General features: G+C 41.0%; 2 protein-coding genes across 3 annotated transcripts in view; one reads left to right on the top strand and one right to left on the bottom strand.

The window, feature by feature from the left end:
* Positions 1-531: 531 nt before the first annotated feature.
* On the bottom strand, positions 532-2,206 carry LOC139823154 (soluble calcium-activated nucleotidase 1). Its single transcript, XM_071795514.1, has 4 exons — positions 1,443-2,206; positions 1,150-1,353; positions 929-1,086; positions 532-849 (listed from the first exon to the last, which is right to left on the bottom strand). Exons 1-4 carry the CDS (start codon positions 2,065-2,067, stop codon positions 637-639), a joined length of 1,200 nt encoding a protein of 399 aa, XP_071651615.1. The 5' UTR covers positions 2,068-2,206; the 3' UTR covers positions 532-636.
* Positions 2,207-3,343: 1,137 nt separating this feature from the next.
* Positions 3,344-16,301, top strand: part of Stet (stem cell tumor) — a 365,074-nt gene continuing 352,116 nt past the window's right edge. The window contains exons 1-4 of one of the 2 annotated variants that reach the window (XM_071795513.1): positions 3,344-3,459; positions 7,946-8,187; positions 8,471-8,494; positions 8,582-8,746. In XM_071795513.1, coding sequence (XP_071651614.1) covers positions 8,008-8,187; positions 8,471-8,494; positions 8,582-8,746 — 369 coding nt within the window. In that variant the 5' untranslated portion in view covers positions 3,344-3,459; positions 7,946-8,007. Of the gene's footprint in view, positions 3,460-3,788; positions 4,341-7,945; positions 8,188-8,470; positions 8,495-8,581; positions 8,747-16,301 lie in introns of those variants that run through there. The other variant, XM_071795511.1, reaches the window with a different exon arrangement.

The raw sequence follows: 16,301 nt of genomic DNA, 5'->3' as shown, positions 1-16,301 counted from the left end.
CACTGCGCTGGATATATACTCGTATTATTGATTTTGGCACAGAAGTACATATTGTAACCCTGAGCGCGCGCGGTACGTGTAATGAGGAAAACAAGAGAAAGAAAAAAATTAGTCATATGACGTAAAAAGCTCGAGAGACATGAAGACGAAATATATAAAAGGTCCGAGACATCAGGATCTTTTTATGTCTTTTGCTATGCTGTGTTTCTAATACTTGCTTGAATTCCACACAATTCTCTTTACAATGAACATCAAAGCATCATTTCAACGTAATACAATTAAAGACACAATAATATAGCTAACGAATCTCGTATATTCACGTATTTGTTAAAACAATTGCAAATTTATGTGCGAATCAATAAAAGTGTGGTACCAGTTTTGAATACAGATTCGCGCGTATGTATGTGTATTTACAATTGTGGTTCGAAATACATTTACAGGCATTTAATATCAATGAGAATAAAATTTGTACTCTGGCGCTTCGAATGTAGCAAATAGTGATCATTCAGAGGAACGGTCTCAATTACACTGTTCAACTTTCCAGCAATTTTATCTCGTTGTAGAAACTTAAAACTACGCATTCTGTACATTCATTTACAATTTTTTAATTAAATAATTAACGACTACCCTTAAGTGTCATATAAATTCTAGTCCTTCGAATTTTTTGTCCATTATTTTATTTTCGGGCATTATTATCGTTCCTTCTAGCGTAAAGGCCATAATGTACGTAGCGGTCCGCCCTTGATATTCCTCAGTCTTTAACGCTATTATGATAGAATCTTGCGAACCAGGGAGGAATTTGAAACTGGAAAAACCCCTGATTGGAATTAGCTCTCCGATATGAGCAACCTGTAATAAATTTTATAATTGTTACAATTCACCAAAATATCAAATATACTAACATTTCATGCAATTATTAAAAACACACTTTAATCTCAACGAAATTTTCGTCCGCAGTCAGCATGACATTGCAGCTCATCGTTTCATCCCGCGTTTCATTGTAACGTTCATGGGAACATCGTCTAGGCAAGAAAAACCAGCTCCTGTGTATATCGCTCCAAGCTCCAGATTCATGTATCATGTAACCTACGCAAAGTATATGTAAGATAAATTAATTCGTGCATTCACAAATTATAAGTATCAGCATACCTGGATACTCGATGTTAATCGCTTGCCTTAATCGTTTGTAGTAAGAGATCCAATTGAGGGAATGTGTCTCGCCACGTGGTGACACTACTTTAACCCATAACGGATTATTATGTTCAAATTCGCCAGAAGGGGTAGTCCATTCCTTTCCCATGCTGCCAATGTACAATTGTTCGTCTTTGATAGTCGCCCACTCGGATTTAAATCCTATACAGAATTACAATTTTAATTAGAAAAACATCTTGCAAGTTGCCAGAAGCAACAGTAATAGCAGTTTACTGTTCGCAGATGCTTACCCTTGTGACTTTTGCCATTGCCGTCCATTAAAATAACCCATGGATAAACTTGGTCGCCCTCAATGAAATATATCATTCCTGTACGATCGTCGAAGGACAGCAGGCGACCGTCGAAAGTCACTAACTCCGACAGCTCCATTCCACGTCCCTTCATGGACAACGACGAGGACAATACCACAGTTCTGTCGTCCCAGATGACGGACAGAAAATTGTTGATAGGGTTCCAGTAGAGGCTGCCGGTTTTCATGAGACTGTGCCACGTGTCCCTCTTGTCCGCGAGCTTGGAATCGTGATCGAGGTCGCTCACTATCGCTATTCGGTAGGTAATACCCTTGGAGGTTCTGATGGGCGTCGAGCTAGGGTACGTACGGTTGTACTTGTAGTAGCGACACTGGGCCTGGGTCTGGGCCTGGGCCTGGAGCTGGGTCGGCGACGAGCACACGACGCCGTGCAGCAACGGATACGCGAGGAAGAGGATCGGTACGCTGAGAACCAGGAGGATCAGCGCCACGAACTGGCCCTGGATGCGAAACGTGCTGTTCGCCACCCGGTAGACGTGCGGTGCGCGCAACGCCTGCCGCCAGTCACGTAGATACGACATGGTCTCCTTGCTGCCGTTCCCCATCCGCGCCGCGCGTCGTATCAAAGTCGTGGCACGCGTGGCATGTGTCGGCAGGTCGGCTCGTCGATTTTCGACAACGTCGATCTGTAAACCCTAACCTAGACGCGCCATTTCCGCGAGGCAGTGACAGCAGCACTGCCGTCAGTGCACGTCAGTGCCGTCAATCCTAACCTCACCTGGCCATGTGGGTGGCTGCTTCGACAGAGACAGATCTGGACAGATGATTCGTCCTGGTTGTGCAATGCGCTCTTAGGATGAAGTATGAACAATAGGTAAATGACTTGTAGCATAATTAGCGTAATATAATCCGCACTCAAAAATGATGCATAGAATCGACTTGCATCTACTCCTTCTCTATTAATAATAATGTTAATTGATCATTTCGATGCACGTCGTTCGTTACTTAACTTTTTATCGTGAGCAGCTGTCATCCGCGTATTTTTTGCAATAAATGTTAATAAATATTAAGAATTAATATCCATTCACTGTTTATTACTTCAATTATTTTTATAAAATCTTTCTTCAAAAGATGAAAGAAAAACCCAGAAAAAAATGTTTTTCATCTTATTATACATATAAAATATATCTATATATAAAAATATAATTATAATTTAAGTCATTTAAGAAATATACATTGCAGTTTCAGAATAACATCACAAATATTAATAATAAATTAAAAACATATAAATTTTCATAACATTAATACAATCGTATAAATAAATATATTTAAATCGTTCCGCAGGATCAATTTCTCAACGTGCCGGATCCCCGCAATTATGGCGAAAGCGCATCGTCGGGGGGTTCATTAATTAGCATCGCGCCGGGCGCGCGTTCGAATCGTCGGCACGGTTGGGGGTCGTACGGACGGCTCCGTTGGCGAAATGAATCGAAGGGGGCGTCGGTAGATAGCGGGGGAGACGCCGGGGATGAATCGGCGAGGGTGGCAAGACCTACTCTACTCTATGGTCTACAGTCAGTCGCGTGACGCGTTTTCCGCCGACAGCAGCGTCGGAGGACGACATCGTCGCGGTCGCGCGAGCGAGAAAAAATTCAGGCTCCGATCTCCCGTTTTCGTTTCCAGTTTCCAGAAACGCGCTCGCGTTTTTCGCGCGCCGTCACGGAGTCAGGTGCCGCAAAGTGCCGGCTCCACGGCTCCTTCGTGCGCGCTCGGCCGTGACCGGGCGCGATCGGCGCCGCCGCTCCGCGCGCGCGGCAACCTGTATTATCGATCGCGCGGGCGCGCGTGCCGCAGTCCCGCATGCCGCGTTCAAGCTGACCGCGAGAGGGTGGCGGAGATACGTGGATACGTGCGGTGGATCATGTGCGGACGAGCGTGCGGACAGCTGACGACTTCACTCGCGAGCCCGACGCGAGATTCCGTGCGCCGAGACGTCCGTAAGTCGAACGCGGCCGGACGCCCGCGCCGGTCGGAGCGGATTCGTCGTTCGTTGAGAGATACCGCGCCGCGTGTATACGTGTACATCCCCCGATACGTCCCGACATCCCGACTGCGTCGCCGCGAGTTCCACGCGTGATTTGAACGCGGCATGGAAAGGACGATGCCTCAGCCACGCGATCGCTACTCGCTCGAGGATATGTAGGATGTAGTTTCACGCAAAACAACGACCTAACATGCCTAACGTGGGTGCGATTGGCGAAGCTACTCGAAGTTACGGTTAGTCGCTCGCCAATTTTAGCGGTAGCCAAAATACTTTCCGTCCTGAATGCCTATATTTCAATGTCTGTATATATGCATCGAAAATAAAACGCTGGTACAGTCGGACGTGCACTCGAAGTAACTTCGAGACGTCGGTAGACAGAAATATTTTCGTGTAAAAGCTGGGGTACCGAGAGAAGTGAGCCTAATTTTTGGCCTACATCCATTTCAATTCTTAATGTCACGTGATCACCGGCGGGAGCGTCTTGAACGTTGTCACGTGACCCCCAATCGACGAACCGGCCGGCCGTATTCGAGATTCGAGCCGACGTCTGACGTCCGTTTTTCGCGGTTTTTGGCACGCGTATCGCACCGTCGGCGTCGTCAGATTTCGCGCGATTCCGCATTCGAATGTGTCGCGTCCGTGAACGTATATATAATAGCGGTGAACTTCGCCCGTCGTCCCCGCTCGCGGTCGTGCTCGCGCGCAACTTCAAAATGCTCCGCCAGCGAGGCGTGAGGTTATGACGTTGCGCTCAAGGATGCACCCCGTCGCACCTGTTCGCTTCTGCGTCGTCTCGTCAGCGGCGGACAACGTTCCCTGCCGATCCTGTGAAAGGTAAGAGGCTGGAATGTGTAATCAACTTTGGCGATCGCATTTCCGCGTATGAGCATTTCGAATATTCCGCGAACGGCGTTCGGAATTTTGGCTTCTCTGACATGCGAAAGTGCGTTTGTATGTTATACGTTGTACGTGGGTTTATCGTCCACAAAGGGAGCTTCCCAACAAGCGACACAAGTCGACACAAACGTCGCTGTCTTTCTTTTTTGGCAATAAAGTAACAAAGACAAAACGACACTTGTGTCGATTTATGTCGCTTGCTGGGAAGCTCCCAATGAGAACACAAATGCGTATGTGTGAGGCGCACTTTCCCGTATCGAAACATGAATAATCGAAATTTCATCAATTTTGATGAAGATTATACCAGAAAAAAAATAGAAAGTTTTATTTGAAAAAAGTTTTTGAAAAAAGTTTGAAGAGTAATTACAGCTGGATTAATTGGTAAGATATTAGAGTTCAACCTATTTTGTAAAATTAAATAAGAATTTTAAATGCATTATTTTTAAAGCAGCGTCTTTTTATTTAATCAATAATCACTGTAATCGAATCACTTCAATTATGTATATAATATTGGCACTTTATATGAGATGACAAGTGAGAATCCCTCGACTGAAAATTTATCCCTCTCACTGCATGTGCGATAAAACTTGAATTCCACATACATATCTTTTGGGTCTATACTCGATTTATTGTTGCTTATCACAAGCAAAGTCAAAATGGATTATAAATGAAACAGTTAATGCAAGCTACTCAAATTAAACCTCTTGAAAACTTTACAAGATCAAAGCTGGCAAGTTTACTTAAAAATACTCAATTTCGACGCTGTGTTCTTTAATGTGAATAAAAGCTCGAATGATTTATATTGTTTTGCGGAACATTTCTCGCGATAATAACTGGACAAATAATTAAATAAATTAAATAACTGTAGAAGCAATTATATATATAATTAAGCAAGAAAATATGTTTAATATTTTTAAAACGAACTTCGCGAAACGAATTAACAGAGAAAATAATTTTTCTTGTCTGTGCTTATATTTTCGTATTAGAGTATATAAGTCCCGAATGTATTTTGCCACGTACGGAATACAGACGTGCACTTGTACGGGTTCCACCACATATTGAACCGTACGCGGATCAGTTCGCTTAGTAACATGGCATGACTACTTGCCGTGTCGCGTCTTATATCCGAGGCTGGCTTGACGCGTCGTACAAATCTTACAAGCGGATCAACGTCGGAAATGCAACACCACGATGTAGGGTGCAGGGTCGTAAAGAGATACGTTTGCATCGGCAGGGGAGCGAGTCGAGAGAGTTCCCTGCACCCCGAGTAGAATAATAATCCAGAATTCTAGACGAAACATTTTGGGCAGATTAGAAACTGTTTTGAATCATTGATTTTAGAGATTTTATCATTTACAGATGATTATCCTGTTAATAACATAATTCTCCATGTAATTAAATAATCTGTGGAAGAAAAATCAAGTTTTAAGTCGAAAGTGTTCTATTATATTATACCTTCGAGTTTTCTTTTCGGCTAAAAAAGGCATTCTCATTTATTCCGTAAAGAATAAAATTTCGAAATCGATATTGATATATTATTTCACTCCGTATCACCTTCTTTATCCCGGAACGCAGTGTCGATTTGGAGTTTTTTTTTCCAAGCTGCTGTTTCGTGGAATCAAGGTTGATGACCTTGCGTCTCGGACTAACAGCCCTCGAGTTTTATACGACACGTCCGACATCGTTGCGCGGCACGATACACGAAGAGAGCCAGATAAGGGGAAAAGAGAGCGTGTGTTGGGGATGCGGGTGGTTTTGCGGGGGTCGAGACGACGCCGTGGGGTAACCCGCGCGTTGACGCTCGCCCGAAACGGAGGGTGACTCGCGCGAGCATCGAAACGAAAGAAGAGTGCATGATGGGGTGAAATAGAAAGAGAGGGAGGGAGGGAGGGAGAAAGAGAAAGATAGAAGGAGGGAAACCGATGGGTATGTTTAGACTGCTTGGGATGCACTATAGTTATGGTTTCGCAACGATCGAATGACTCCGTGATGTTTTAAAGATTGATAGATTGTTGTACAGAACATCTGGGAATTTTTTAGTTTTGAACAAGAGATATTATAAAGAAAAATATAAAATATAACAAATATAAAATTATATATAAAGAAAAATGTTCCATAATACAAGTAAATGACTTCCATTACTTGCTCATTATATTATGTTTCAATCTAATCTAATTTTCTGCGTCTTACTTTTAATATGCAAATTAGAGCAGTGTGTAATATATGCAATTTGTAATCTCATGATTTGTAATCTGATCAGTTTATCCTATTTAAATTAACCGCGAAGCAATATATATTTGATAATAACATCAATTCACAAAATTGTTCAGAGATTTGAGGGCTACCACCGTGTCTCGACATTAATAATGCTTTAAGATACAGTGGTAGCCCACAAACCTCTAAATAATTGAAAAAAGCATCTGTGGATGTTTCAAGAGCTATAATAATATTAATTAATTTAAGCAATTTAGTGGAAGTCATCTTCTTGAGTAGTTCCTTCAACTATTCTATCCAATGTTATCATGACTCGAATTCATGATCCTATTAACTAAAATAGAAAATTTATCAATGTTTGTATAATGAGAACGGGAATTTAGCGCTTTATATACCTTCAGCCTTCTCATTTTTGTATTAGATTTGACAGTATTTTTTTGGAATGTACTAGGAACTCTAGAACCCTTAGAAAAAAAGTCAGAACACAATTATACTGAAATTCTAAAAATAAGGCGTTAAGTTGATAAAAACGGGGGCTGTTTTTTGAGAACATTGTTGTTTAACTTAAGATATTTTGAACGAGTGCGATTACGTGTGCAGCGGCATGCGTCCCATGTGCACAGTGCACGCGGGATAGATGGTTTGGCACGTTCCCAGACCCATCGACGCATTGCCATGGAAACGGCACCGCGCACCGCCGCCGCCGCCGCTGTACGAGAACACGCTGTGCCGCACCGTCACGTAGCGCCGCTTTAGAACAGCAGGCTAGTTTCAAGGGCACTGCTCTATCGCGCCTTAAGGAGTGCAAGGACGATCAATATCCCTTTGCACCCTTATTTCCGTCGCACTCATTGGCCAGCTGAATATCTTCGCGCGTCGACGATTGCGCTCGTAAACAATTACGTTACCCTCCCAATTTAATCTGGAAGAACCATTAAACATGCAGAGTGTATCTTCCGTCTGTATATTTTTTAAGAAAAATTATAAATTTTCTCGTCGTTTTTAAATGTCGCGATTGTCCGATTTGTGCATGAGAATTAATGAGTTAATGAGACTAGTCGGCACATGTTCAAAGTAAAAATATTCCATGCCGGGGTGCAATGTAAGGCGATTGTGATTCCTCAAAATGTGATCGTCGGGATTGCGCCGGGAAGTGAGATCGCGTGCGCGACTAAAAGCCAATCGTTATGCCCTGAAAGTAATCGTTCAAACGACACAGCAGTAAGTGTGGGGGTGATATTTTTGCGGCGTCAACACTCGGCAAAAATCGATCGGTTTAAAAGTGGCACGGTTTAGCTAGTTTAACACATAGCCCCCTCGTATTTCAGGAAGCACGCGGAAGAGGGAGGAATGAGGAGATTCACCCGGTGACCTCGTGCCGCGCGCGGTGATGCTACTGGCAAACGGTGCCTCTATACCGACCATCGCTGGCGCTGTCGAGGAGGAGGAGGAGTACGCACGCAGCGAGGCAAACAGCGTGCAGTATGATGGATACGTTACTGATCACACCGACCTGGCCTCGGAGGTCGATATCGACGAGTCCGAGTACAGGCGGGAGTTGCTTAATGACGTGAGTAATTATCTCGAAATCGTTAGACGTCGCTAGACCGACCATCAGAAATATAGACTGTTTAATTATTAAAATTAATTGTCATTTTTCTAACGTATTCGCATCATTTATCATGAGTCTGTAACGTTTTTTATTTTGCTGTTTTTTTTTCGAGACACAAAATAAATAGATTTTGCATTAAGGGATTGAGAGATAATTAATTTTGTTCGTACGCAAGGCATCTTTTTAATATTAATTTTGATGAATGTGATGGTGACTAATATAAATTTCTATTTCATTACAGAAATGGCGAATGCTCTTCGACAAGGTGTGTATAATTACATTGTTTCAAGTTTATTTATCTGTTTTTTTGGTGTACCAGAAATTAGATCTAGATCTCGTTCTCTTGCTCCAGTTTGATCCGGAGGGTTTTGGAGAGATACCGCTGGAGGACTTTCTGGCAGCCTTGAGAAGCCCCGAATGGAAGGCGGAGATACCGACGAACAAACGTGACATACTTCTAACCAGGGCGAAAGAGTCGCGTGTTGAGGCAGTAACTTTCCAGGACTTCGTCAATGTGGTGAGTTTGTAACTCTATTATTGTATGCGCATGGCTCTTTATTTCAGAGGTGCGGTGTGACATAATTTCAAAGTTACACACACGTAAAAACAATATAGACTTACTAGCGCTTATGTAATTTGAAAAATTCGTTGTGTTATCAATTAAACTATCTATCTATATTTTTACAAAGATTAGATCTAGATCCAAGTTTTAAAAAAAATATATAAATAATATACATAAGTACTTAGAGTTGCGGTTCTTTAAATAATTCGGTATATAGGTCAGCGGTATAAAATACATTTATCCTTGTTCTAATATTGAGAGAAAATTAAGCTGAGACAATATCATTATATTGGTCTTAATTTCTATTTGATTACCGCATTTTTTAAATAAAAATTTTGATATTGTCGGATGTCTGATTTGTGCACGGATGGCAAGTTTTCCGGCAAATGTACTTCGTAAAAGCAGATGGTTCTGCAGCACGCTGTCTGCTCGACAGTGAAACGCTCGCTCGATAGGGAAGAACGACATGAAATCGTTCGTTTAAATGTAAAAAGATTTTTTTATACGTTTTCCTAGCCATGTTTCTTTTTTAGTTAGGTTTGGAAACAGAAAAAACAATTTACATTAATATTAATATTAAATGTTGCGATGCAACAGCTTAGTCTCATGCAACAGATATTTCATTTATCTTTCGTCAACTTAACAGAGATCTATTTTGCATTATGCGATAGACAATAACGATTTTAATGTAATTTTTTCATAATTAATTTCTTCAAAAAGAATAATACGTACATACAAGCGATATAAAATAAAATTCTAAAGCAGCAGGAATTTTCCAAACTATAAATAAACGTATCTAATAAATCAGTATTTAATTTACATAAATATATTAATTCTATGAAAATATGTAGAATGAAATAAAATAACTCTATCCATTTCCATTCGTTTTCGAAATTATTGATTGTTGAAGAAAAAATGTTTTAAAATATCTTTACTTTATTTCGAGTAATATCATCTTATGATCAATAAAAATTTCTAGAAACTCCATATAAATTTCTAGACTCCATATAAAACTCTAGATGGAGTCACTTTCAAGATTTGAAAGTAAATTGTGCTTGTACAAATGGAATAACATTATTTTATTAATAAATTCTTTTAATCTTTTCACATATAAAATTAATATAGAGAATATATTTCGCGAGATATTTAATATTTTATATCTTAAATTATTTTAATACAAAATATCTCATCAAGTATTCATCTTTTGATAATTTACATTAATATTTTTGTATGTAAAATAATAATAAGACTTAATTGATGACTTTTTTATTTATTATACAACTCCGTCAATTTATCTGCTTTCTTTAAAAAATAAAGGTAACTTTTAAATCTAGGATGTAATTTTAGCTAACAAAATTATATTTGAATATAATATGCCGCTTCGAAACAGAGTAGTTTTGATTTGGAGCATTTTTTTAATAACCTCTAATTTCGGAAATATCAAGAAATCGATGGAATTATTGTAGTATATTTATTCTTACTTTTATAGGATTTATAAACGTGTGCACTAAAAAAAAATTTATTATTTGCAAGAAAATATATTTCTTTGAATTTAGTTCCCTTAATTCAAAGAAGTATTAGGTATAGATTCGAGTTGCAAATAATAAATTGTTATTCAGTGTAGATATAGATAATAAGATATATTTAACACACACACATGTGTCTCTTTATACAACTTCCCTCTCTGCTTTGTGCATGCTACTTATGTCGCATATGTTTCGCTCGTGAATCGAGATGGGAAATTTGCGACACAATGTAATCTGCTTAAGAGGCCGCGTCGGAATTTACTTTGGAGCACGCTCGATTTTCATCGGTTTCTGCAAAAGCCGGATCGCGACCGTGAAAACGGTCGACGAAGATTTACGGTAGTTAAATAGTGTTATTCTAACCGCCTCGGAATGTCTCATTGTCCGTCTATTTGTCAACCTGAAAAATGTGGGCTTCGGCTCCGGATTTCACTGATCCTACCAAACAACAATGACCGCGGGCAAGGAAACGCGGCTAGAAACTGACAGATAAATATCGGTACAATGATAATCTCAACGTTTAGAGGCACGGCGCACCGGCGGATGCTTTGTTCGCGCTTAAACTCGCTGACAAGTTTTTGGTGGTTTTCTACACGAGCTCCCTTTCGCTCGTGATCCCGAGAAGATAAACGGATCTGACGTTGAGAGGCGGAAAATTGTTCGTGCACATATCGAAACGATTCAAAGCGTGAGTTAAACGACGCGTAAGGAGTCTCGACGAGACTCGACAAAATCAACCGTGAGATTTTTTGTCATTAACTACGCAACGAGAATAATGTCACTGTCCTCTTGTGAATTATATCTGATCCTCGTGTAATTTTGATAAGATTGCTAAACGCAGGGGCACAAGAGGCTCTCGGGTCCATCTCGACCGCCTTAACGAACAAATGTGGCGTAAGCCATTTTTCGGAAATTGGCTCGAGGCTACTCTTCCGTAAAAATTTGTAAGAAAGCAGTATTCTATAGAACTTTCTGCAGGATGGGCAAACGTTCCGTTTGAGATTTTTCTTGTAAATTTATAGAAAACGCCATACAGGGAATTTTGGCAAGCGGTCAATAACGAAGATTAACATCTCAATTTATCGCGAATGTGAATCGAGAAGTTAGTATGATTCTTTGAAAAGAAATTAATAGCTAGGTAGACAGTAGATCTATTATCGTTATCGCGATTTTCGATGTGCTCGATCATTTCGGGAGGGAAGTGCAATCTTCTTTCGTGACTCAGTGATGCTTGATTTATGCGATTTGGACAGGCTATCACAAGTTCTTTATCCATTTTTAGTTTTACAAATCTTTTTGTTTATCATGACATATAAGATAAATGTAGCGATTTGAAGTATTTAATTAATTTATGTGTTATATACATAGATATAAAGATTTTCTGAACTTAATCTTATAAGGCGATTTTGAAACTTTTCCCACGAGAAAGAAATGTTTACATTGTAAACCCTTTTATTTATGCGTTCTCACGCCCATCATTACTATTTATGTATACCACGGAATCGAGAGAGGCCTTTTTCGTCATAGGCTAATCCGATTTATCTGGTTTCTGTGGCGTACCTGCTTTATATTGACAAAATTCATTTGAGGATTATCGACTGATCCTCGCTTTAAAAATACTTTGATCCAAAAAGGAAACCACTAGAATTTTTTTCGCTACGATTTAACCTGGAAATATTCATGACAAATATTAGTATCCGTTCTCTAATTATTTTGCCTGATTGTGAAACATATTTTTAAATACATATATATGTAGGTATAATGAATTAACAATGAACAAAATTTATTCCGCTAAATAAAGAAAATGTAAGAGAAAAATTTTGCGATGACTATTAAGTTGCTTTACGTATAGTTATCTTTGCCAGTACACTAATATAATAAAATAATTATTGCAATGAAATAAGTGAAATTTATTAGGTATTTTAATAAAATAATAGAGTAATAATTCTACAACACTTAATAACTTTATTGCCATATTGTTATCCGCGTCATTTTGATGTCTTTAACGCTGGCTTATACTTTCAAGACTTAAGTCACTATTATCTTTTCGTAATATTTTCAAATTTATTATAAATTTGTAAATTTTTTGAAATTTTGAATTTAAATATATACTATAAAAGCTCGCGTGTTGTCAGCCGCTGAAATCTTTGCTTCATTTTGCCGTGGGATGTAATATACTATAATAGGATTATATCTGCAGGTGGCTGAAGGCAGTAGCAATTATTCAGAAGCGAGGAATCGCAAGTATTCTCGGTACGCTGCTATAATTTATGGTTGGCGTTACCAAATGGCGGCAACTAGGATTTCCTCGCATGCACCGCATATTGCATTGTATAGCTTGCGTATGCTTATTCTGTGAGATCACATGATAATTTCATTTATCATTAGACAAACATGGAAATTAAAATATTTAAGAGTAGCATACTTTTATGCCAATAATTACGTTAAATTTATGACAAGCCGTACCAACATGCAATTTTATCTGTTAAAAAGTTGAAACTTGAATCTCCAAGATATTAAAAATTGATACATAAGTATCCAAAATCAGTTTTGAAAAGAAGTTAGAATATTATATTCTATATTGTATAGTAAAGCATTACACTCTGTGAGGGACAGATCAAAGTATGAATAACTATTAGCAATAAAATATATAATATTTGCTTGAAATTATTAATTTTTGTCATTATTATTGATTATTTTTAATTAATTATTACACTGAGATTTTCGACTGTTTTATTTTTCGATAATCCTTCTTTGGACCATTTTCACAGCATGTTGGCACGGTTTGTCGCAATCTCTCGATTTTTAACGATCCGTACGGTCGATTTCCCAGCGGGCGGCTTGTTCAACACCCGATAAGATCAAATTATCCCGCGGTGCACCCACTGCCCGGTTTCGCCCGTTAAGTGCACAGCCATTTGAACTTTAGCTCGTACTTTAGGTGTGCATACACGAAGGCAGAATTCCCGAGGAGCGAAAGAGAAACATGGTTGATGGGAGGAGGATTCGTGCCGAAGCTGCGATTAGCAATTAGTCCGAACGGTGGTGGTCACTCCGTGTTTGCACAGCGCGGAACCGTTAATTAGCGAGAGAGATGGAGAGAAAGGCATGGTTAGCGAGAAAACGGACTCGAGGCTAGAACGATAGAAGTAAAGGACGCTCTGTGTCGGCGCTTAGGTGGCCTTTGCCAGAGTTTCGGCAAGTCGTTGATTCCCGTACGATCGCGGTGGTCCTTCGTCTCTTTCTTTTCCTTTTCTTCCTTTTTTCCTTCTCGTGTCTTCTCCACCAACCCCCTACTCTGCGAGGCAATTTTTTCCTCGCTCCCCGCGCGCCACCGCCACCGGCTCGCCGCCCTTTTGCTCTTCCCGGATATCAATTATGTCCCCGTGGGCCGCACGTTGCGACGGTGGACCCACCGGTGTGTGTCTCTCACCTCCACGAAGGGGGCCCCGGTGCTCGCCTCGTTATCCCTCGCCGTGGGCGTCGAAATCCCTGTGTAAGGTCTCTCAGGAGCTACAAAGTGCAATTTAAGAAAATCCTCTCCTCTCTCGCCTCTACGGCTCGATCTCGTTACACCCTCTCGTCTCGTTTCTCCCTCGTGTTCCCTCGTGTTCTAACGATAAATCGCGTAACAGTCGGTACCCTTCAACGCCTTCGACGACTTTCGATCCTTTTTTGAAGCGCTCAGCTGTTAACGCAACGAGTAATTGAAAATCTTCGCGCTTGGCAAAGGCAATATTCTCTCACGTGAATATGAGAATATTGCATTTGCGTTTTATATAAAACGAAACGCTGCGCAGGATGTTCATCGCGCGAATTTAATAATATTAATTCTTCGCTGAACATACTTTTCGTTGGTAAGATATTCCATTTTTAGTATCTTCTCGCGTCTACGCTCTACGTAGTGCGAGGACATACTCGCGATATTTTTCGATGGTAGTAGTGAAAGGCAAGACTGTCCTTTCGTTGGTCTCTTTGTTCCGTTTCGCTTCGCTATCGTGCAAAAAGGACGAAGTGTTCCGCGCGAGGCGGACCGACCTACGACCCCATTATACACGGGACCCCAGACGGGGACGCGTGATTCATAATATTAGATTTGAGTCGAGACCGAATAATGTAAACGCCACGTAGAAGAAGGGCCTTATATACATGAGTGTCCTGTTGGAATAAGCGCAAGGGGCGTCACGTTGGCGGCGAATGCAACAACGTTGCGGACGACGGCAACGAAGACGACGACGACGCCATCAGGAACCCCGCAGCCACCCACACCCACGTCGGCCCCTTAAATCTCCATTCTCAGGCGCGCCTCGATCCCTTTGAGCCTCCTCTATGCCCTCTGACAACGACTCCGGGATCCTTCGTCCTGGACGCATGTAAATACGTTCTATCTGAAGGTAATTTAAGCGACGACTATCTACCGTTATTCTTGCATCTGTGTGCACTCTAAATGTATATGAGGATGTCGCATTATTAAACCTTTGAAAAGTATGTCTTTTATTAAAAATGTAATCACGTGCTTTGAATTTCTTTTTCTTTGCGCTGTTCGTAGCTCGCAGATTGTGAAGTTACGCATTACAATACGGGCTCGCTATCATTTTCAATAAGTTCCATTATTACATTATCATATTTTATTTACCGGATCAAAAGATAAATGATAATGTACGTCAAAGAGAGATACGTATAATTATCTTTAAATATATTTTAAATACTCTTTGAATCTTTCATTATTCTCTACACTCACGTGTGAACTCGGTATTCAATTAAACGACAGACTCATTAACTTCACTGCGTATGAAGTCACGGATTGCGTCCAGAACGATATCTCATCGTTGTTACGACTGTAGACGTAGATTTGTCACTCGGCTAATTGTACGGTAGAGACTCATAGTTACTTGGCCGCCGTGTATTGATGGTGCATCAGAGCGGTAACGACAAGGTTCCCCTATTAGGGACAATTGGCTCACACCGTCCCGTTAAAAGCATTCTTAAATATGCGAGCTTATCTATGCGGATCGAAGGTGCATGGTCAACGACTCCGCTCACATACCTTCCCTCCTCTGACATACGAGGACGATCGACGTGGTGTCGTTACAGGCTTCCAGGCGACGGTGTCCCGTTCTCGGAACATTCGTTTCATACGTAGCCGCGGCGTAACATCGTCAAGGATCGGGGAATTAAGAGGAGACGTATCCTCCGCCGTCATTACGTCTCCTCGTTGGCGCGCCTATCGAGTCGCCTGATCTCGCTCGACCACGCTTCATCCCGCTCGACCTAAAAGTCTAAACGGCTTCTAATTAGGGGGACAGTCGAAACAAAACATGTCCAATCTCGGCAACACTTGAGATAAGTTACACGGGTCCGGGGCGAGTCCGCATACCACCTCGTACGAATACGAGCGGGCGTGCTACAATTTTTCGCTTCTCTTTTTGCGGTCTGGCCGATATCGATTTTGTTGTGCCACATCGTTGTCTGATATCCCGCCGATCTCGCGTCGCGTTCTTCGTTCGGCGAAAATATTGCCCTGTCTCGTACTGCGTTTCACGCTACCTTTCGTCTCACAATTTATACGTCGCCGCGCGTATTTATCGTACTCAGAGAAGGAATTCCTTAGCTTTAATTACGCGCTTCGCGCTTGATGGATCGAAGCCAAGTTTCGCTCGTTGGGAATTATTATTCCTCCGTGTGCCTGAGTTCGTCGATATTTCTGCGTGTGCAGAACTCATTGTGCGCGATGGATTAATTAGCGCTTCTCGGAAGAGTATTTTACGACTGACAAGCCAGACGTGCGCCGCTGGCATATTATCTGTCTCTTGATCCCGCAACACGATGCTTCTCGAGAAATAATTTGCAAGGTAGACAAGTCGCTTGCTTAATTATTATCGCATGTATCGGCCACTTGCCTTGTGCGCTGCCAACCAAGATAAATCGAGGGTACTCGCTGCTTCGAGATCTTTTTAACTTTTTTACGAGACACGTTGATAGCA

This window comes from Temnothorax longispinosus, chromosome 12, assembly GCF_030848805.1.
Source record: "Temnothorax longispinosus isolate EJ_2023e chromosome 12, Tlon_JGU_v1, whole genome shotgun sequence".
NCBI lineage: Eukaryota > Metazoa > Arthropoda > Insecta > Hymenoptera > Formicidae > Temnothorax > Temnothorax longispinosus.
This window is presented reverse-complemented; position numbering and strand designations above follow the sequence as displayed.